This window comes from Sinocyclocheilus rhinocerous, unplaced genomic scaffold (assembly GCF_001515625.1).
Source record: "Sinocyclocheilus rhinocerous isolate Xijiao unplaced genomic scaffold, SAMN03320098_v1.1 scaffold988, whole genome shotgun sequence".
Lineage (NCBI taxonomy): Eukaryota > Metazoa > Chordata > Actinopteri > Cypriniformes > Cyprinidae > Sinocyclocheilus > Sinocyclocheilus rhinocerous.
In genome coordinates this window covers 485,264-508,681 of record NW_015650363.1, presented here as the reverse complement: position 1 = coordinate 508,681, position 23,418 = coordinate 485,264, and the positions used below count along the sequence as shown (strand labels likewise).

The 23,418-nt window shown below is 36.9% G+C and overlaps 1 protein-coding gene across 8 annotated transcripts in view; it reads right to left on the bottom strand.

The window, feature by feature from the left end:
- LOC107711860 (serine-rich coiled-coil domain-containing protein 1-like) overlaps positions 1-23,418 on the bottom strand; it is a 77,814-nt gene that overhangs the window by 12,795 nt on the left and 41,601 nt on the right. The window contains exons 8-9 of one of the 8 annotated variants that reach the window (XM_016516922.1): positions 20,441-20,477; positions 11,464-11,499 (exon numbers count right to left, since the gene is read on the bottom strand). The exons of 3 other annotated variants lie outside the window; for them this stretch is intronic. In XM_016516922.1, the coding sequence (XP_016372408.1) occupies positions 11,464-11,499; positions 20,441-20,477 (73 nt within the window). Of the gene's footprint in view, positions 1-11,463; positions 11,500-19,413; positions 20,278-20,440; positions 20,478-23,418 lie in introns of those variants that run through there. 4 more of the 8 variants (XM_016516923.1, XM_016516925.1, XM_016516924.1 and 1 more) reach the window with 4 other exon arrangements.

The following is a 23,418-nucleotide window of genomic DNA, read 5'->3' as shown; positions in this document are numbered from 1 at the left end:
GCAGCGCTGCACGGGACTCGCTCGGGAAGAATGTCTCCAATCCAAAGAAGTGTGTTTTTGGTTGTAAGGGAAAGATAACTTTGTTCAGCTTCCTAAAGAACCCAACGTTATGTAAACAGTGGATGCAGTTTCTTTTTCCAGAGCAGCAACGCAGTTTCACATGCGTGTTTGTTGACGAACGTTTTATAAACAAGGCCCAGTTCGACGCTGGATTAGCACATCGTTTGATACTGAAAGAAGGAGCGGTCCCAGCTATAAAAGATCCTGTTAATGATTCAGAACTGCAGACGGTAAGTAAAACTTAATCAAATGTCTGTGTTTTGTTGGCAGTCGGAGCTCAAGTGCTCGTCACTATTGAGCTCCGCCCACGGCGCGCCTCCAGGAGCTCGGCTTTTTCCGGAGAGAATCGTAAAGCTGTATCTATCTTTTATAAATATGATAAAACTAAAGACTTTTTGGAGATATGAAGGACGCAGTACTGCTCTATAGGTACTCAAGATTAACATGAGATTGGGTGAAACTGTCTGTGTGTTATGTCCCCTTTAAGAACATTTTATTAAATTATTTTCATTAAAAAATGACAAAAAAATACCAAAGAGCTGGTATAAAGTTTGCATTAAGCAATATAACGCATGCAACAGTGTTGTTGTTTTAAATATGAAGAAACAATATGAAGAGTTAATATTGACTTGTGTTTCAGACAAAATCTGGCCATATATATATATTTTTTTTTACTGCCAATAAAAATGTTCCAATAAAGCCAAATCATCAAGCTTTTGCATAGTGCCAAATGCTCTATAATCAGCTCGGTATAGGAAAGCAGAGAACACTTCATGGCTCTCTTGAGCAGAGCTGTCAGATGTCACTCGCCGTCAGATGACTGTGAGTGAAGGGAAGGCTGGCCCTGTGTACGCCCGTCTCATATCTAACTCACCTTGAAGGCTCTACAGTAAGGGCCCCTGCCGCCGGCTACTCACACACACACGTCAGATCGTCTCAACACACAGCTCTTATTAATTACCACATTTGAACCAACTGACAGACCACTGAGAGGTGCAGGAGACTGAAAAAGAAATGAGGACAGGTGTCCCTCTTGCATGTACTTCGCCACAAATACACTGATCCTACTGTTCCCTAATTACCTCAGTCAAGGGGTTCAGCTGATCCGATTCCAGTATCCTATCCATTTTTTGTTGATGAGATTATTCTATGTGAAGAAATATCTAATTACACATTGTAGCAACATTAACAATTAAAAGTGATTCCACTGAAAACCCACTGAAAGGGGGGTATAGACTTAAGTATAGACCTTTTTCTAAAAAAATCTATTCAAATTTAATTTAAACCTTCACTGACAGTGTCAGAAAAGGCCAAAAGTTTTTAATAGAAAAAGAAAATGTTAACAAAGTATGAAATAGAAAAAAGGTAGAAAATACATTTGACTATAAAGTATTATAAAGCCATTGTTTTAATGGTTTAAAATTATAAACCAAATTCAACAACAGCCAGTAAAAAATACTTTATATGTTAAAGAATAAATTCAAATTCATAAGCAATACAAACATGTAGGATAATGCCACATGAAACTAATAAACCTAAGAACAATTAAATGTACTGTAATATTGTTTTTTTATTAATATTTCTTTGTAAAATCTATAAAAGCAGATGAAACATTTTAAAATGTGACTACATCAAATCACTGTACAGCATCTGGAAATGTAGTAATTAATTATACTGAATTATTCTAAATTTACAAAGAAAAAAATAATCAAAATGAATCGCTGTCAACCCAGAGATTCACACCGGACTATTCAGTGTACAGTATAGTGTTTTTTAAATGTGAAAGTGTGTAGGTGGCTTGTCTCATTAAAGACACTCCACGTTAAAAACAAAGACAATTTATTCTTATCAGATTTTCCTGTTCTGCATTTTAATTCTCTGTATTTGTCGGCAAAACATTGCAACTATGCACCTCGAGGCATTTGTGAATGTGCAGATTGCAAAGGACTTGTTCATTCATATTTATGCTTTAGCTATTTTCATTAATGCTGTAGTAAATTGTTGTATGAGATTCAGAGGGCCCTCAGTATCTTAGAGCTGATATATTCACAGCACGCAGCAGAAGAACCCCAACACTTATCTAGCGGGGTCCCATTGCATTAAGCTAGAGAGCAGGAAAGACCCTGGCCTACAGAGAAGTGGCCCTTGTGGTGTATGAGTGCATCACGCCTCACTCTGAGCCTCTGATAGATTCAGGAGAGGCAACTCACACTGCACCTGCCCTACTTTGGTGTGACTAATGAACCTGGGGTGTCCTGAATCTGTCCACTGGCTGGAGGGGGAGGGGAGGAGAGGTGCAGAGCCGGTCTCTCAGCTGGCCATGGCCACTCACTATAGAATAGTGATGGATATGCAGTCTCATCTCTGGGCACAGAGCCAGGCCGAGTCTGGACACATGTGAACACACACACACACACACACACAGAGTCAGGTAACAGTCAGCAGGATGCTGCATCAATTAGCGACGCTGAGTGGGGGATGACCACGGATCTAACTAAGACTATTGTTCCTGGAAGCGTGCCGACAGCTTCATTTCCCATGATGGCAATATGCAAAGTTGAACAAATCATGTTGTATGTAAGGAGGACGTTCTTTTCACATTTCAAATGATTGCCTTCATTTCGCTCACTCCCTCAGAGACCCTCAGCTGGTTCTCAAGGACAGATTATAGACTGGGCCGATGGGGCCTCTGACTGCCAGCGGGCTTCAAGCTTAGATAAGTGCAGAAACAAGCCACTACAGAGGTAAAATTGAGATAGATAGACAAATGGCTCTCGAACGTGTGCTAGGGACTGTTGGCAGAATGTAAAATAAATGAAGAAATGAGAAATGTTCCTACACCATTAACACCTTCTGAACACCCTGTTTAAGCTTTAATGTATCATACTGGTCATGGTACACTAAAGTAATTGCAACTTTATTTTGTCTATTTGTAATATTGTGCAATTGCATCTTTATTTTTTATATTTGCTATGTAATTGCTCATTATTTGGTCATTACAGAGGGCTTCAGACTTAAATTATGTCTAAATGTGATTACATTAAAAATAAATGCATAAAATGAATCAATTGTTAAAAAACATTAAAATATGATTAAAATGTTTTAAAAAACATTTTTAAAAAGATATTTTTTTAAATATCATTGGCCATTGTTTAGCATAGTGAGGTCCAAATGTAATGCTGAATCGGTTATAAGGGCAATTTATAAATATACAATTCATTCTTTTTTTAATTGTTTGTACAGTTATGATTACAAAAACTATCTCTCTCTGCCTCCCTACACTCATATTTTTAGAGTGACCAAAAAAAAAAAACAATTGTGATTTTATTTTTCATACTTGCTAAATAAATACTTATTATGTGGTCATTAAAGAAGGCAGTGATCAAAAATGCAACAATTTGTTTTAACAAACGAACATCAAAATATTTATTTAAAATATTATCGGCCATTGTTTAGAATAGTGAGGTCCAAATGAAATGCTGAACCAACTAAAAGGGAATCTTTGTTTGAGAATAAAACGGTGAGTGACAAATCAACATAATTGACTGTTCTGAATATTTCAGGCAGAAATATTCTTACAAAAAAAAAGTAGCAATTTAAAAATTAAGCGATAGCGTTAGTTCTGGCAGGTCACGTGAGTCAAGCTTGCATCAGCTGATTCTCAGCTGATCACATCTACCTATAGGAATACGACACCTATCGCGGCATTCCTATATAAGCCACTTCGGTGGTGATTGGAAGGTTACGACTGAGCGCTCAAATGAACACAAGGGATTTAAATATAGTCCAATTATTCTAAGCAAGTGCAAGCAGCGCTTTAAAACATTATTTCATTCTCATTGCTTAACGCTATGTTGGCAAATATGCTATTGTCAAATATTGCTCGTTGTTTAAGGCTAGTTGTTCAGTAACATGTTGGTTTGCTAGGCATACTGTTGCTTTAGGCTTATTGGTTGTACTTTGACACACTGGTAACTTTAACGTTACCCAGTTAAACTTACCACAGCTGAGGCTTGTTTTTAAATCTGTTTAAGACTGTCTGATATGAAGCAGGCTTGCTGCTTAAGGCTCATCTAGTATTGAGGATGCTGTTTCATTAAACACATCCTATATGTATGATTATTTCCATCAAGCTGTGTTTAAGTCTGTGATATGCTGTTGCTTAAAGCTATACAGTGTATCGGTAATGTGCTTGATACTTAACTTGCAGTATGTAGATTTTGCTACTAAAGGTGTTATTAATGCTAACGATTATCTGGATAGGGTAACATGCTGTTGCCTAAACTTCGGGTATTGATCATATGCTGTACTGCATTAAAGGGGCATGCTGCTCTTCTCAGCTGCATATTAAAGAAGAGCACCCCTTCCTTGAGCACCTTGCCTTGCCTTGCCTATTTCAGAAGGTCTTTGCTTTAAAGCTATTAGGGTATTGGGATTTTGCTTGCTTGTTAGGGCTTATCTAGTGTTCAGTGTCATGTTTGTCGCTAGACTTGCTTGTTGCTTTAAGCTGTTGGTTGTTACTGCAAGTGCTGGTACTTAGTTAAACTTTCAACAGCAAGAAGCCAATGTTTAAGCTGTTGTTTAGGCCATCCGATTGTTCTTGAAATATGCTTGCTGCTTATGGCTGATCTAGTATTGGGAATGTTATTTCCTTAAGTTTCTGTCTACTGCAACATGCTGTGATTAAGCAAGCAACATGCTTGTTGCAAAGCTATCTAGTGTATTGGTAAGGATTTTTGTCTACGCTCACGCGGGTTGTCAGATTGAGGACGCGTAACACAACGAGCACAAATGTCATTGGGAGACGGCCAACCTAGAACTGATGAGTTGATTTGAGTTATTCTATGCTGTTGTTATAGACTTTTTAAATGGATGCTGAAGCTTTTAGGCAAGGTAGAATCTGTGATCTCTGATCCGTTCATTGCTCGCTTCTATGGCTGCAGTACGCTATGTTTGCTGCAAACTAGGCTGCCAATTCTAGTGGGTTTTCTGCATCTTATATATATATATATATATATTATAACCTTTCTATTCATAAAAAGAATCCTTAAAAAAAAATTTCCACAAAAATATTAGACAGCACAACTAATAAGAATAAGAAGTGTTTCTTGAGCATCAAATCATCATTTTAGAAGGATTTCAGAAGGATTACTTGACACTGAAAACTGGAGTAATGGAAAAAAAACTTTTTTTTTTTTAATAAATTGTAAAAGTAATAATATTATAATATTACTGCCTTTTTGTCCATAGCACACCCATGATGCCTTAAAATGCTGCCTCATTATTAGATTTTGAAACAAGTCAGAATATATATTCTGCCAAATACCTTTTTATTTTTTAGCTATAAACAAATTTAGACAGGATTGGGCCCCCAAGTAAATGTAATAAAACAATACTTAATTTAATTTCCAATTAAAGTATGACTTTTGGCAAAATTCCTCTTTAATTCAATATTTGTGGTTACAGTAAAAAAAAAAAGAAGAAAAAAAAAGATGTAATTTCCAAATATATAAAATTACTAAGAAAAGTTATTAACATTGATTATACTGAACAGCTGCTGTAAAAAGAAACAAAAAAAAACATCTGAATTGATTTAAAAGTTAAATACATTTATAGTTGAGCTCTCTGCACCGTTTTTACAATATAATCTAAGCCAACTCAAAGGTAACTAGGCCAAGCATGAAGCCAAAGCAGAAAATGCTGCAAATCTTTTTCTCCAGCCCAAAGTGTTCAAAGCGCCTACAGATAAAGCATACTGCAATGGCCTGGACAGGCCAAGCAGAGTTCTCACAGAGACACACAAATAGGCCACAATTACAGTCCGCTTCAAGCCCTGGACTGCCCCAGTCTGTCTCTCTCTCTCTCATGCATATGAGATTCAGCCACGGAGCTTTTCTTTGCTCTAGTCTCATTGCAGTCTGCAGTCCAGAAAATAATAGAGTGCTAATTAATTTCTAAATCCAGCCTATTCTCAGAGATGAACAAACCTAAAATCTCACTTTTGATGAATGTGCCGATTGCAGTGGTTTTCAATTACGATCCTCAAAAAAAAAAACATCATCAACGCATTGTCGTCAGTTAATCGGCACATAAGTACTGTATGACAACTTTGTTCCACATTTCTGATTTGAACTAATGAGTTCTTGATTTCCTGAGCTATAAATAACAGTAATTAATTGAATATTTAATAAGAAACAACAAGACATTTTGTGTTTTTATATTTTATTCCAACATTTCAATGTTACTGTGCAAATAAGCTGAAATAATCTACTTTAGACAAGTTTGTGAGGAAACAAACAGACTGGTTTCTGAGAACATCATGCAAAAGATTTGTTTAAAAGACCCATGTAAATATGCACTATTGTAATGTAGGGGAGAGCGTAACTTTTACCAATTAGTTTTACCAATTACAAATTAATTATGGAGTGAATAAACATCTATTATGTACACTGCCGTTCAAAAGTTTGGGATCAGTAAGACTTTCATTACTTTTTAAAGAAGTCTCTTGTGCTCATCAAGGCTGGATTTATTTGATCAAAAATGCAGGGAAAAAAAACTGCAATATTGTTTAAAATAAAAGTGTTCTATTTTAATATACTTTAAAATATAATTTATTGCTGTGATCAAAGCTGAATTTTGAGCATCATTACTCCAGTCTTCAGTGTCACATGATCCTTCAGAAATCATTCTAATAAGCTGATTTATTATCAATGTTGGAAACAGTTTTTGCTGCTTAATATTGTTTTGGAACCTGTGATACCTTTTCCAGGATTATGTAATGAATAAAAAGTTAAAGAACAGCATTTATTCAAAATAGAAATCTTTTGTAACAATATAAGTCTTTACTGTCATATTTTTTTATCATTTTAACTCATCTTTGCTGAATAAAAATATTAGTTTCTTTCAAAAATAAAAAGAAAAAAAATCTGCTGAGCCCAAACTTTTGAGCGGTAGTGTATACTGTTACAAAAGATTTCTATTTTAAGTAAATGCTGTTCTTTTTTAACTTTTTATTCATCAAAGAATCTTGAAAAAAAAGTATCACAGGTTCCAAAAAATATGAAGCAGCAAAAATGGTTTCTAACATCGATAATAAATCAGCATATTAGAATGATTTCTGAAGGATCATGTGACACTGAAGACTGGAGTAATGATGCTGAAAATTCAGCATGGCATCACTGAAATAAATATTTAAAATTATATTAAAATAGAAAACAGTTATTTTAAATTGCAATAATATTTCACAATTTTACTGTTTTTTTCTGTATTTTTGATCAAATAAATGCATCCGCAAGCCGGGACTCGAACTCGGGACACCCGAAGTGCAACGGTGCTACAAAGAAATGATCCTTGATCACCAAGTCAACGTATCAAAATGATTTCTGAAGAATCAGACACAGTAGAATGGGGTAATAGCTTCTGAAAATTCAGCTTTGCCATCACAGGAGTAAATCACAAATTTTAAAAATACGTTTTAATAGAAAAGTTATTTTAAGTTCTACTAATATTTCAAAATACTATTTTTTTTTTTACTGTATTTAAGATCAAATACATGTCGCCTTGGTGAGCTTAAAAGACTCAAACTCAAACTTTTGATATTTTACTATAAGGTTTGAGGCACACAGACAGATGAGTCACAGATGTTGAAACAAAACATGTTAAAAGACACTGAGGTCTCCCCTGAATTTTTTAAAGGGGTCCTATTATGCTCTTTTACAAAGTCTTGATTTAGTTTTGGGGGTGTACTAGAACAGGCTCTCATACTAGGTTGTTCGAAAAACACATTATTTTTCACATATTTTACATTATTACAACACCTCTCTCCCCAGTCTGGCAGTATTTGACTCAAAAGATAATGGACACTTTTAGAAAAAATGGCTTTATAAAGGTTAAAATGCCCATAAAATGCAAAAATCAGTTTAAACAAGATTAATTTCTATCAGTATGAACTGACCACCACACAGAATATGAAGAATATTAAAAACATTAGGAGTCAGCTGTCTTCGGCAGTCCTTAAGGTACCAGCACAATAACACACTCAGCAAAATATCGTCTAATTATCGTTATCGATAAAATCCCATAAAATATCGAGATATCATTTTTTGTCAATATCGCACACCCCTATTTTCAATACACTTTTGACATAGGCCTATAGGCTCAAAATAAATAAATAAATGAATAAATAAATACACACAGACGCACAGAGAGAAAAACGGCATGTCCATATCAGCAGTGCTTCATACATGACTGCTCTCGCAAGATACTGGCAAGCATTAAGTGCAGTATGGAGCGAGCAGCAGGTCGTGTTCTATAAATGGCAAGACTAGATTATGGTTGAAGGCAGGAACCAAGCACCCGCCATAATCCTTTAAACCTGACATGTAAATGTACAGCTCCTTCCCAAGCTAATCAAAATTCATACGGGACACAGAAATGTTGTGATAGTAACAAGCAGCACCTCTCTGCATACAATCTAAACTGCAAAGGGATCATGGAAGAGCTCGGCTGCCAAGCTGGAGCAGAGCTGAGGGAAGCGGTTTGGAGATATCACAGCATGGTTAGGCTACAGATGGCTGCGTGAGGTTTTAATAGGATCCATATGGAGACAGGTATCCAGCACAGCCGTTTGTTTAAAACTCGGAGATGCACACTACAACTCTGGCGAGAATGCACTTGGGTTTACGACGGACTAGCAAGGGAAAGAGGGTGATGGAGCGGGTGGAAAGGCTTGTTTTTTGTTTTTTTTTGTTAAGGCTGCATTAATATGGTCCAGAAAGTTAGAAAGATGCAAGGGGATTAAAAACAAAAACATGACTGCGTGATTTCGACCATAACCTCACTGATAAATAAATGAGCTACATGAGGGACCTACAAAGTGGTCTTGGCAATTTAAAAGTAATGATAAAACTGTGCACAAAATGCTGAACTCATAAATAAGCAGAATTATAAAGTTTTGCACAAGGATTGCACAAGGAAAGAGACTAATAACTCAATGTACCTGGTTTGTTCCACACGCATGTGATTGCACAAGCAATTTCAGGGATCATCAGTGAAGAATTATTCCACTTTATATGTCTTGTGAATTTAAAGGCACAGTTCAGCCAAATATTACAATTCTATCAGTATTTACTCACCCTCATGTTGCTCCAAAGCCCTATGCTGTTATTTTTTCCAGGCAAATATTGGCATAATTTTTATTTTAGGGAGATCTTTTCTATTAAGCTCACTTTTCAGCCAAAAAAGATGCTATAAGCTCTGTATATGACAAATGTCCCGGGCAAAAATGCTAATTTCACACTGCCCATGTCACTAGACTGTTTTAGGGACTTAATCTAAAACAACCAACATGAAATCAATTACATCTATAGTTATCCTTGGAATGATTTATGCAGGGGATTTAATTTCCTTCCCTTGAAAAAGAAACTACTGAGAAACACTTGTACTAAAAAAAAAAAAAAGATCCACTTTTACTACAGCAGCCACGGCCCTTGACGCTTCAATTGAGGGTTATTAAAAGTAATATCCCTGGTAAAAGACAATATCTACAATGGTGTGGAGAGTATAGAAACCCATCTGTCACTTGCTTAGTTTAAATTTAATGATAATTCCTCCAATAGCAGCTGCCCAATAAACATAGAAGTGCTCGTGGGAAAGATTAATTATTTTTATTATTATAACTGATTTTTTTTTTTACTACCAATCAAATGTTTGGACTCACCTAGCTGTTCTTTATTACTATTTCAGATATTTAAAAAAAAAAAATAATAATATAAAAAACCACATACACATACATGCACACACTGACAATATAAAATGTAAATAAAAATACATAAACAATATGGGCCTTTATAAGAAGTCAAATATAAAATTCTAGTGTTTATACTCCATCATTACTGGTGACATAATAATATTACTATTCAGCATGCATCTGACACTAATTAAATATTTCAGAATATATGATCACACAGAAAAGGAAAGCTATTATCTAATCTGACTGACACATGATATTTGATATAATGGTATCTGATACCATTAGACTCAACAAACGGGCATTCATACTTCACTTCTGTCCAAACTCTTTTAAATATTCATTATGCAAGACTGCGAGTCACTTTTCTCCCTTTAAGTCAGCTATTACATCAGTGCCACAACAATATTTGTCATGCTTTCACTTGGGTTGACAAACTCTGTCAGTCATCTTCACAGAGACAAATCTCAGAAATGTCATACAACATAACTGCAAAAATCACAGCTTATCTTTTTGCTTCTCTTAGTACAGTACACAAACCTTTCTACCCAATGCCAAGTTTTGGATATCATAAACGTAATTCCATTACACGTGCCCTTGAGCTTTGACAGCAGGAGTATCATAAAAGTCCAAAGATCGTAAAGTATTTTAAGCAGCACTAATTTCACCAGTTTGGTATTTTACCTGTGGAGAGGGGGACATGCGGTGGATCAATACAGGCAAAATCTTGGCATCTTTCCTTAAACGACTTCCTGAATTTATGGAACAGGTCCCACATACCTTCAAGCAAACTTTACAATACATCTTTCCATCCAGTGACACTTCATATCTCACCAAAACAACACTGACAGCAGATTTATGCACTTTACTGGTACCACAGAGCACATTACGCCATTAGCTCGGTTGTATTACAGGGACAAAATGTTCTTATTTTCTCCGACTACCATTAACAGCTAAAACCACACATTAGAGAAATGCAAAAGCAAAGCCGACAGGTCTGATTTTTCCTGCACTTTCTGTTCACCCACTACATGATGTAGATATAGCAGGCAGAAATAAATATAGGTGTGATTTGCAGCTTATTGACATTTGTTCCTGTAACAGCGTTGGAGGTTTGCTCTATAAATATGTATATGCAAGTCTTCCTCGATTACACCCATATCCCACACAAATCTGGGGTTTAAATGACTGTCCGACGTCTCCTTCGGCGGATATTCGTATCCGCCGTTTTTCTATCTGTCATGTTTTACCGCAATGCTCAATGTCACGCTTACACTGCAGGTTTGTGATTTGCATTTTTTGTGACAATCTCAAAAAAAGCGTCAGCACCGACACGGCAAAAGCAGTTCCCACAAAAACGCCACCTGATTTGGGGAGAAAAGACAGATGATTTTGCAAGTGTGGATTAAAATAAAGCAAGCAATCAACATGTCCCAGACAGAGACGATTAGGACAGAACTGATAAGATTAGCACGCACCAATCACCGTAATTTCATATACAGCTCCACGGCAATTAAGACATTTGCGTGTGATTACTTGTTGATGCAATTTAAAAGCTCCGCGGTTTCCCTCAATTAGCCAAGGTGAGGATTGGTGGATGAAGCTGCCTGCCTTTGATTAGAGACAGAGCCGCTCTACACAGAAATACACCCTACCTGCATTGTGCTGCCGGCGCGGGCTGCTTCTGTTTACTGCACCCATGGGAAGAGAAAGGGGAGAGGGGAGAACAAAACAACATGGAGACAGATGAACATGATGTGTACAAATGACAGAAAGGAAATTCAGTGAAGTGAAGAGAAAATCAAAAGCTTTACATGCTAACACAAAACAATGGCTTGTGGCGGTTTGCAGATATGATGCATTAGCGCTTACGTAGGTATAACCAGAAGATGAAAACATTATTTGGATAAAAATTAGACCGTGATGGCGGGCAGCGGGAGAGGGATGAGAGCAAAAAGGCTGGAATGGATATAATTCGGTCATGCTGTTTCTCAATGCATTTCATTTAAACACTGAACAAAATGTCAGGTACAAGAGGTCAACAAAAACAGGCTTGAGCGATTTTCAACAACCATGCAGTAATTCCCGATAAGATATCTGCAACACTAAAAGGTATTGAGTTTTGGAATTGAATTATGATAATATGAAATGGCAAATATTTTAAAAGGGGGCTCCAACAGCACTAATCTGCACTAAACAAAGACAAATGCAATTTACGTAGACCTAATTACATGCTACAGGGAGCAAATTATATTTAAATATATATGAGAGAGAGAGAGCGAAGAGGCAGAGAGAAATAAAATTGATAATTCCTACATTTGTTCATCCTGTTATCTAGATTGTTTTACAGGTTAATAAAATAGTAATGAGCAAAGCAGGAGTTTGGGAACGTGAATGAAAACGTGTTTTCAGAGAACAGGAGTCTGACAGCAAGATGGAGAGGCTGGGAAGTGAGGCAGGAGATGCTAGAGAGGCCGTGGGTGGGTGACTATGTCACATTGTGGCGTGGATGGAGAAAGAGAGAAATTTGAGGGAAAATATCACTGCCAAGAATAACAAGGGAACTTAAAACAACTGCAAAAATGGTAATCTGCCCCGAGCTTTAATAAAAGAACGCAGAGGTGAGGCTGGTCCATAAATTATTTCCCATCCTATCGCATGAAATCCAGATGAAGACAGTGTGAACCCTGCTACTCCAGTAAATTAATATATTCATTGATTTCTGGAGTCTGTAGGCAACGGTAAGGCCCGTATTGCAGCACTGCAGGGCAGGACTGAGTGTCCTTCCTTAACCAATAATATATGCTGAACTCAACATGCGTGCAGAAGAACTAATTGAGGGTGTAACTGATTCAGGGCTACAACAATTAAACCGATAAAGTCGGTAATAAACAATGACAATTACTGCCGGTGCAGTTCACTGTCAACTGGCTGAGTATTTGTGCTGTGTGGTATAGTAACCACTATACAGTAGAATTTCTATTAGACATAAACGCTAAAATTTTATTGTTAAATTCTTATAAAACCACCACTCACTTTGCACATCCTAGCAGAAAGTAAGTGATCAAAGAAATCCAAAAATGAACTTTCTGTCATCATTTACTCAGCCTTATGAAGCTCTAAACCTGTATGACTTTCTTTGTTTTTATGGAACACAAAAGCAGATAAATGAATGAATATCCCATTTTGGGGGGGGGGGGGGGGATGATTTTGCAAATGTGGATTCAAATAAAGCAAGCAATCAACATGTCCCAGACAGAGACGATTAGGACAGAACTGATAAGATTAGCACGCACCAATCACCGTAATTTCATATACAGCTCCACGGCAATTAAGACATTTGCGTGTGATTATTTGTTGATGCAATTTAAAAGCTCTGCGGTTTCCCTCAATTAGCCAAGGTGAGGATTGGTGGATGAAGCTGCCTGCTTTTGATTAGAGACAGAGCCGTTCTACACAGAAATACACCCTACCTGCATTGTGCTGCTGGTGCGGGCTGCTTCTGTTTACTGCACCCATGGGAAGAGAAAGGGGAGAGGGGAGAACAAAACAACATGGAGACAGATGAACATGATGTGTACAAATGACAGAAAGGAAATTCAGTGAAGTGAAGAGAAAATCAAAAGCTTTACATGCTAACACAAAACAATGGCTTGTGGCGGTTTGCAGATATGATGCATTAGCGCTTATGTAGGTATAAACAGAAGATGAAAACATTATTTGAATAAAAATTAGACCGTGATGGTGGGCAGCGGGAGGGGGATGAGAGCAAAAAGGCTGGAATGGATATAATTCGGTCATGCTGTTTCTCAATGCATTTCATTTAAACACTGAACAAAATGTCAGGTACAAGAGGTCAACAAAAACAGGCTTGAGCAATTTTCAACAACCATGCAGTAATTCATGATAAGATATCTGCAACACTAAAAGGTATAGAGTTTTGGAATTGAATTATGATAATATGAAATGGCAAATATTTTAAAAGGGGGCTCCAACAGCACTAATCTGCACTAAACAAAGACAAATGCAATTTACGTAGACCTAATTACATGCTACAGGGAGCAAATTATATTTAAATATATATGAGAGAGAGAGAGCGAAGAGGCAGAGAGAAATCAAATTGATAATTCCTACATTTGTTCATCCTGTTATCTAGATTGTTTTACAGGTTAATAAAATAGTAATGAGCAAAGCAGGAGTTTGGGAACGTGAATGAAAACGTGTTTTCAGAGAACAGGAGTCTGACAGCAAGATGGAGAGGCTGGGAAGTGAGGCAGGAGATGCTAGAGAGGCCGTGGGTGGGTGACTATGTCACACTGTGGCGTGGATGGAGAGAGAGAAACTTAAGGGAAAATATCACTGCCAACTGCAAAAATGGTAATCTGCCCCGGGCTTTAATAAAAGAACACAGAGGTTAGGCTGGTCCATAAATTATTTCCCATCCTATAGCATGAAATCCAGATGAAGACCGTGTGAACCCTGCTACTCGAGTAAATTAATATATTCATTGATTTCTGGAGTCAGTAGGCAACGGTAAGGCCCGTATTGCAGCACTGCAGGGCAGGACTGAGTGTCCTTCCTTAACCAATAATATATGCTGAACTCAACATGCGTGCAGAAGAACTAATTGAGGGTGTAACTGATTCAGGGCTACAACTATAAACCGATAAAGTCAGTTATAAACAATGACAATAACTGCCGGTGAAGTTCACTGTCAATTGTTTGAGTATTTGCGCTGTGTGGTCAACCTCCATTAGGGACACCACTATATGTGACCCTGGACCACAAAACCAGCCATAAGTAGCATGGGTATATTTGTAGCTATAGCCAAAAATACATTGTATGGGTCGAAATGATCGATTTTACTTTTATGCCAAAAATCATTAGGATATTAAGTAAAGATCATGTTCCATGAAGATATTTTGTAAATTTCCTACCGTAAATATATCAAATGTGTATTATCATTAGTAATATGCATTGCTAAGGACTTCATTTGGACAACTTTAAAGGCGTTTTTCTCAATATTTCAATTTTTTTTGCACCCTCAGAGTCCATATTTTCAAATAGTTGTATCTCGGCCAAATATTGTCCTATCCTACCAAACCATACATCAATGGAAAGCTTATTTATTCAGCTTTAAGATTATGTTATTATAAATAATCCTTATTCGATCCTTATGACTGGTTTTGTGGTCCAGGGTCACATATAGTACCATTTCTATTAGACATAAACTCTTACATTTGATTGTTAAATTCCCATAATACCATCACTCACATTGCACGTCCTAGCGGAAAGTTGAGCGATCAAAGAAATCCAAAAATGAACTTTGTCATCATTTACTCACCCTTATGTAGCTTCAAACCTGCATGACTTTCTTTGTTCTTTGGAACACAAAAGCAGATAAATTAATATCTCATTTTGCTAATTTATTGGCAGTACACTATGACTCACTTTAATGTTTAAAAGACCCGAGTGTGTCAGCAAAAAGTACATGCCGTTTGATGAAATTTTCCAGTTTTCCAAAGTGCTCCAGTCAGTTTCAATTCAATATAATTCACAACAAAAAATCCTCAAAGGGCAATTTTGGTGAAAAACAATCCAATATTGAAACACTTTTATGGTAAAATAATATCCCAATGGATATTAAATAAATGTTCTTTTTGTGAAGAAAAGAAGTTTGGAATGACATGAGGGTGGATTAATGATGATAAAATGTTCATTTTGGGATGAACTATCCTTTTAAATGTTTTTGTCATACTTAAATTACAAGTACTTTGAGTGCAGTTATCAAAACAATATTCATTCCCAGACATCAAATTTAGGTTTTAAAGCTATCATAAATTAAACTTTAAATCAAATCAAGGTGTGCAATTAAACCCCCAGTGGTTGAGGTTTGTTAACTTCGGTCACCTGAGTTTTGCTGCTTTCAAACTGTGAATTTTCTTCTCAGAGTGATCAAAACAGTTGTTCGCTGCAGCCCTAAATAGATCCTTAAATCAGCACACAATGGAGAGACTGCAAATCAGCCGTGTTATATTGCAAAGGGTTGGACATATAACCAGGGACTCATAAATATTCTGAAGGGGATTCATGCAAAATCAAATCTGTTTCCTGGGCAGCCAGAGCTGAGGAATGTGACTTTTCTCCCTCTGACAGCTGAATCAACGGCATGGTTGGAGAGCAACTTCGATAAATGTACATTTCTGATCCCCATTACCGCTGAATGTCACGTTTATATAATTATTTATTAACTTCTTTATTGTGGTGCAGCGTTCCAGCCTCACCCGGCCATCTGTCCACAGTGAGGTGTTGCGTGTGCATTCTATTATAACGGCCCTGAAGGGGGCCGAATAGGCTGGACCTGCGTTCACCTTCTGCTAATAGCAGAGAACACCCTGCGGGCAGTCTCCAGTCGGCCCTGTCCACAGGGACTCAGACCTTCTGTCAGGGCTTAGGATCACTGTTTTTACCTTGACAAAGTTATCATGGACATGTTTATACAGGCCAGCGGAGCCTATACAAAAAACAAACAACCTAGAGGTCTGTGCTTTAAAAAAAGCGGAAAGGACAGGAAAGGTGGCCTCTTTTCCACAGAAAGCTAAAAAGAACAAATATGAGAATAAGAATGACACATGTAAAGCACATTATGCAATTCAAGCTTGCCTTGATGCCCTGTTACCTTCAGATACCACTTACATTTTTAGCATTTTGGACACATCCACAGCAGTCGTGAGCTCCAACTACCGTACATCCCGCTGGTGAATGTTCTCACGCTACAGCAGCTCACACACACTCGCACTTCACCTGATGCTTTTTCAACAGAAAGCCCAGATGGAGAGCCATTCTAATGATTGGCATGTGTTGCTATCTCTCTATTAACCTCAGAAGAACTCTTAATCTATATATCCTTTTTGTGTTACATCTAATCTATTCTCTTTTTGGCTGACTTTCAAGTGTTCATCTCTTGCTCCCACACTATCCCTTCCCCCATCTCTTTCTTTTTCACACAATCCCTGTCTATGACTATGGATTTTCTTGAACTGAGAATCAAGAAGTGGTTCCTATTCAGTGCAACTTTATATATAAAAAAATACAAGTGAAAATTTTTGGCATGAATAAATGACTCAAATCTATTATTTTTAAATCGACTTTACAGTTACTGAATTTACATCTGACTCACCCACTGAACCACAACTGATTACTGTTGGTCATATTCAACATGCAAGAAAAACTCACTTATGTTGTACTTAATGTTTATGAGACTTGTCGGATCTCATTTAATCACCTTCATGATGTTCCAAACCTATATGGCTCTACCAAAATGAGATATTAGGAAGAACGATAGCCTCAGTCACCATTCACTGTATATTTTTTCAATCCAACTTCTTTTATTGTGTAGTGGTTTGAACTGACCTGTGCCTTTTTTTTTCTCTCTCTTATATATAGTGATGTGAAAATGTATGCACACTCCATGAATAGTGTCTTTTTTTTAAAAGCATATTGATACTGGAACTTTATTAAGACAGTATTGATGAGCAAAAGTCATATAATTTAACAAATAACAATGGAAATTTGATTGAGAACTCGATAGCCTTCAGCTGAAAAATAAGTACTCTCCTTTGTTTAGTAGCTATGTAGTATGTGATAAAAGTAGAGGGTGTACTAACTTTTTACACACAATACATGGACATTTTTTGTATATTTAAGCTGTACAAACCATTGAAAAATGTAAATTTCAAGTAGCATTTGTTAAGTAATATATCCTCTCATCTATTAACATTAATGAAATGCCTTTACAATATCTTATTTTTTCACAGCACTGTATAATAAAATCTAACTTGCATTATAGTAGTATATACAGGGTTTCTGCAGACATGAACAAGTTAAATTTAAGACTTTTTAAGACCTTTTTAATACCACCTTATATGAAATTTAAGACCTAAACCTGTAATGGAAATACACATTTTATTACATGAATGCATTTAACCTGCAGTTACAAATGCATAAATAATGTTTTGATATATTAAACATAAAACATTGAATACTGATATTTGAAATAATTTTAAAAACGAAAAGCTACTTTAAATGTGAAATTAAGTCACTGTTAAGTAAGTAATTGCGATTGACCCGAATCATTTAAACAGTTGATTCATTCGGGAACAAAACACAGTCATGTTGCTCAGAGACGCAAAACAGCGCTGTGGCTTTATCAAATTATTACAATTTATCAATAAATTCAATATACAGTATAGGGCTGCTACCAGTCAGATTAAATAATTTACACTGCAAATAACAAAAATTACAACTGCAATAAATAATGTTATGAGATTAATGTTTTAAATGCATTTATGAGTATACAAATAAGAAATGTTGAGGGGAAAAATGCATACTTTTCAAAATACTTCTCAACTAAATGACCAGTAAGTGGGGGTAAGTCACTTAATGAGTGAGTCATCGAGTCATTCATTAAACTGATTGAGTGCGTTATCATGCTGGTATCTTAAGGACTTTCGTGGACAGCTGACTCCTAACGTTTTTCATATTCTTCATATTCTGTGTGGTGGTCAGATAGAAATTAATCTTTTCCAATAAGTTTAAATAGATTTTTACCTTTTATGGGCATTTTACCTTTATAAAGCCATTTTTCTATAAGTGTGCATTATTTTACCTCAGTGTGTTTCTTCTGAGTTTATGTGTGCTGTCACGCTCATTTGTTCTGAAGTCTCGAGACAAACAGAGTGAGCCTCAGCGCGAGCTTGTATTCTGTATTCTGCTAACTTACTGCAATTCTCTCTGATGACGCAGTAACTTACCGCGGGGAAGAAAACATCTTCGGTCTGTCCAATGATTGTAAACAGTCATTAGGTCCGTCAGACTGAAGATATTTTAGCGGTAATGAGACCAAAAATATTTAAGACCCATCGAATCCGAATTTAAGACTTTTTAAGGACCCGCGGACACCCTGTATATAGTTAAAGAACTGTTATGGAATTGGAATCTTAACCAGAACCATTAATTCCCATTCCTAGTCTCCTCCTCCCTGCTGAATTCCCATTTCTCTACTATTCTCCCTGCAGGTGAGTTGAGTCTGGATACAGCCGTGAGGCTGCAGCAACAGGATTTGACTAGCAACAAAGCCTCTCTGAGCCTGTGCATTCTTCTAAAGAATGAGATCTCATTAGTCTGTACGAAAACCTGTAGAGAATGAGGTGGGACCTCGGACCACCTGACTACATCCTGGCCTCTGTCCAGCTCACTTATCTCAGTCTCATCCTGCGTGTAACGCCACAGAGCGGCACTTAATTATGAGCCGAATCGCGCTTCAAAGGCTCGCCTGCCATCGCAGACATGCAAACTCCCAGGGGTGTTTATCACTGAAAGGAAACTACTACGCAATTGGTCTAGACCAGGGGTAGGCAAGTTCAGTCCTAGAGAGCAGTAGTCCTGCAGAGTTCAGCTCCAACCCTGAAAAAAAAACTCCCCTGCCTATAGCCTTAGTAATCCTGAAGACATTGATTAGCTTGTTCAGGTGTGTTTGATTAGGGTTGGAGCTGAACTCTGCAGGACTGCGGCTCTCTAGGACCGAACTTGCCTACCCCTGGTCTAGACGCAACACGCTTCAGATGCTGGTCGGGGTAATGGCTAACGCAAGCAAAAGCATGCTGAACTCGTAAATAAAAGAAATGAAAAACAAGGGAGGGGTTTTGGCAAAAACATAAAAGACCAAACTGTTAAGGGACATTGTTCTTCTAATTAAACACTAACGCCAGAACAAAAGCATGAAACGACTCATTCCATGGCCTGCAGATCTCACACAGCCCGCGTTCGCTGGAACAGCGTCAGCCGTATCCCAGGAGTTCCTATTCCTGTTAACAAATAGGTCAATATTGCCTGGTAATGCAGGACAGATACTCTCTTCTTGTGCCATTTTTTTTGGCTCTGTACGACAGACACAATTGTACACATCAATATAAACAGACAAAGAGGATCAAAGCGTCAGAGGCTCACTGCTTCTCTGCAGAAAGCTTCTCCACCTGAGCAAACACAGAGCTTTCATCTTCCCATTCCGGTCGCCCTGTTGGGTACCATTCTTTCCAGCATCTAGGTGGATTACAATGCTGCACACACAGTCCACGTACGCTCTGTGTGCTTCCTCAGCTGTTTCTTTAAAGCTTTGTGATTTAATAAGCTATGGATATCGAACAGGCAGACACAATAGGTTGGATTTGAAGTGCTGGCGCTGGCTGAGGCCGGAGATGAGTAATGCATGATGGACAGTTAGAGAGCTCTAACTAAAAAACACAAAGAGATAATATGCAAAACAAGTGTCGGTCGTACAGATGGTGTTTCAAAGGAATTTTCAAGTGGCATTTGTGAGAGTGGCCATCCAAAAGGGACTGCTGGTGTACTTCCAAGAGTAGAGAATCCAGTCGTGCGCAGTGATAACCTGGGCTGAATTTTCTCAAGAACTAAGATAAACAGACAAGAAGGGGATAAAACAAAGGGAGAAAGTGGCTGGATACAGATTTACGGAAAGAAGGACCAGTAGCCCAAACCCTGGGTGGCAGAACAGCATGCCATGCTTCAGTGGAAACACCACAAACAACCACAACACACAGTGAGAAAACTCACATGGTCTCCTGCAAGAGGCGCTGACTCGAGAGTGGCCCTGAAAGCAAAGCATATATCTTTGAAAACATGCACAGGGACAACAGGAAACTTCCATCTGGGATCATTAATTCAGCTCACCTACTTACCGTGTGTCTCATTAATGCACTGGGACTGAGTTTATCGGTTTATCTAACTCCTCACCAGGTCACTAAATACACTGAAGATGCTTTACAACGCAGACAAAATCAGAGACAGATAAGGCAGTAAAAGTTGACGGGTCAAGGTAGAACCATCATGAGGGATGACTTGCACTATTCGGAAGTCTAATCATCCAGGCCGTTTCCACCCAGAGAGATGAGGGCAGGCCCAGACTGCAGGGTTCTTACAGCTCGTGTTACATCACACTGTATGGGACCTCAGCCATCACCCTCTTGTTCCCGACCAGTGGCACTACTTCAGGCAGAGTTATGGATAAGAGCTGCAGGGTGGAAGTGGAAGATATTTCACGCAACTAAACATGGATTGAAATGGCCTTCACAAAACGGACGGAGAGAGGGGAAAATCACCCAAAAACGACCATAAGAACCAAGGTGAGCGCTGCATCAAAAGGTGAAATTAAATGCTTTAACTGCATTAAAAAGGTTCAAGCAAAACTGCAACAGGGTTTCATCATTCAATGTCTAAAAAAAGGATGTAGATTAGGGCAGTATAAGAAACAAAAAAATTAACTGATATAGTCATGAGGGCTGTGTATCAATAATTCACAACAGTGTTATTTTAGTATCATTGATGTACTATAGTTTTTGTTAATATTTTTAATTTTCTATTTAAATTTTTTTTATTTTAGCTAAAGTTTTAGAAATTTTGTTGGGTGTCATTTTTATCAGTTTTTTTTTTTTTTGCTTTTTAAAATGTCTAGTTTTTATTTAGTTTTCATCATTTTAATATCTTAATATATTTTAGGTTTATTTCAGGTAGTTGCCAAGACAACATTTCTAATTAATTTTTTAATTTCAGTTCATCTTTATTTTAATTCAAGTAATGATTTTTTTTTTTGTTTGTTTAAGTTAAAAATAACAGACCCAATTCACAAGCTGTTGTTTTGATCCAAATCGATTTGATTTTATTCATTTGGGTATATTTTCGTTACACTGTCCATTTTGCTTACATAAAACAGAAATTCCTTCTCAGCTATTGCTGTAAAATATTATATTTAAAATGTAAAATATAAAATACTATACTGCAAAATAAGTAACACTTATAATAGGGAACAATTCTAACTATTAACTAGTTGCTTATTAGCATGCATATTACTAGCGTATTGGCTATTTATTAGTACTTATAAAGCACATATTCTGCAACCCTAATCCTACCCAATACCTAAACTTAACAACTAAGTTACTAAGCAGTAATTAGGATTTTGAGGCAAAAGTCTTAGTTAATAATTAATTAATAGCAAGAATTGGACCTTAAAATAAAGTGTGACCTTATTATTATTATTATTATACACTATTGATTTATTTTTACAATAATAATAATATTATACACAATTTTAATTCCAAATATTATTTTACAAATTAACAACAGGTCAGGGCCCAAACTATGCAGTTGAGTTATTCTTTATTTATTATAATAATTCAGTATTTGTAATAACAATTCAATAATTGAGCCCTTTTGAATGATTCATTAAACAGACTGGCACAGAAGAGTCAGTGCTGCTTCAATTGTCGGACAATTTCCTTGTAATTTAATTTACACAGTCAGTCAGGGGACATGATTAATTGTATTAATTGTCTTAGTGCCTTATTTTTTATATAATCAATCATACTAAATTAATGTGTTAAAATTGACAGTCCTAATTTAAGGCAAAAAAAATAAAATCAACCACAAATGACAAACAAAATCTCTTCAAACTTCTTGTTCACGTTCAAAAGAAGGGAAACGATTAGCGCTCAGCGGGCATGTCATTCTGAGAGGCTCAGTGCTCACATTCTGACCCATGCAGAGAAAAAAACAAGCAGGCTTGAGCAATGAAGTTGGGAATTTAGCATAACAGATCCCCACACAGAGTGATCAGATGGGCCGCAGCATGACTCTATGAGAAAGGGCGACCCCCTCACGTGCAAATGAATCTAAATAAATAAATAAGCACACCAAAATGAATAGGAAAAAATAAAGAGATGCCTGAAACGATTTTGGTGCTCATGAAACAGGCTTGAAACACAAAAAGCCTCTCAGCAGGGTTGGCCGGAGAGCTGAAAAACAGAGCAGTGGGAGATGTCCAGTATGTTCCATTAACAGGTGTCCTCCAGCTATACGGAGCTGACCACTGATCAATCTCCCTCACTGGTATAGATCCAACTGTTTGGGCAAGCATCAAAAACGACTTATTCTGGCTGGAAGGGGTTTCCATTTGGCTAAATATTCAAGCATTTTAATAACTGTCACTTCTATAAAAAAAAGATTTATGACTTGGAAGGGAAATAACACAAAACAGAAGCTTATCCATAAAACTTAATATCTACGGAAGGGAGGAATGCCAGAGTAAATGAGCTCTTAAGTGCTTTTTCATTTAAATGGCTGAACGGCAGTGTGGAGGGCAGAGCTTAATATTAACAGGCTTAGACTGGCATAATAAAGCAAAATAAACAGACATAACAGCGCAGTCAGGCTTCGTACAGAAGGGAAAGAACAGGCCTTTCATCAAGTTTAGATGTGACAATGACACCAACTTACAAACAACAAAAATGCCAAAGTGTTGCATTCAAACCTACACTGGAAACATTTTTGCAATCTTAATGAGAAAAAAATTAAGCATATTATTTTACCAAAATTGTACCCGATTTAGAAGGATAGTTGACCTAAAAAATTTAAATTGTTAATTTAGAAAATCTGAATATATATATATATACATACACACACATACAATTTAGATTTTTCAAAATATATGTTCATATACATACATTTTATATATATATATATATATATATATATATATA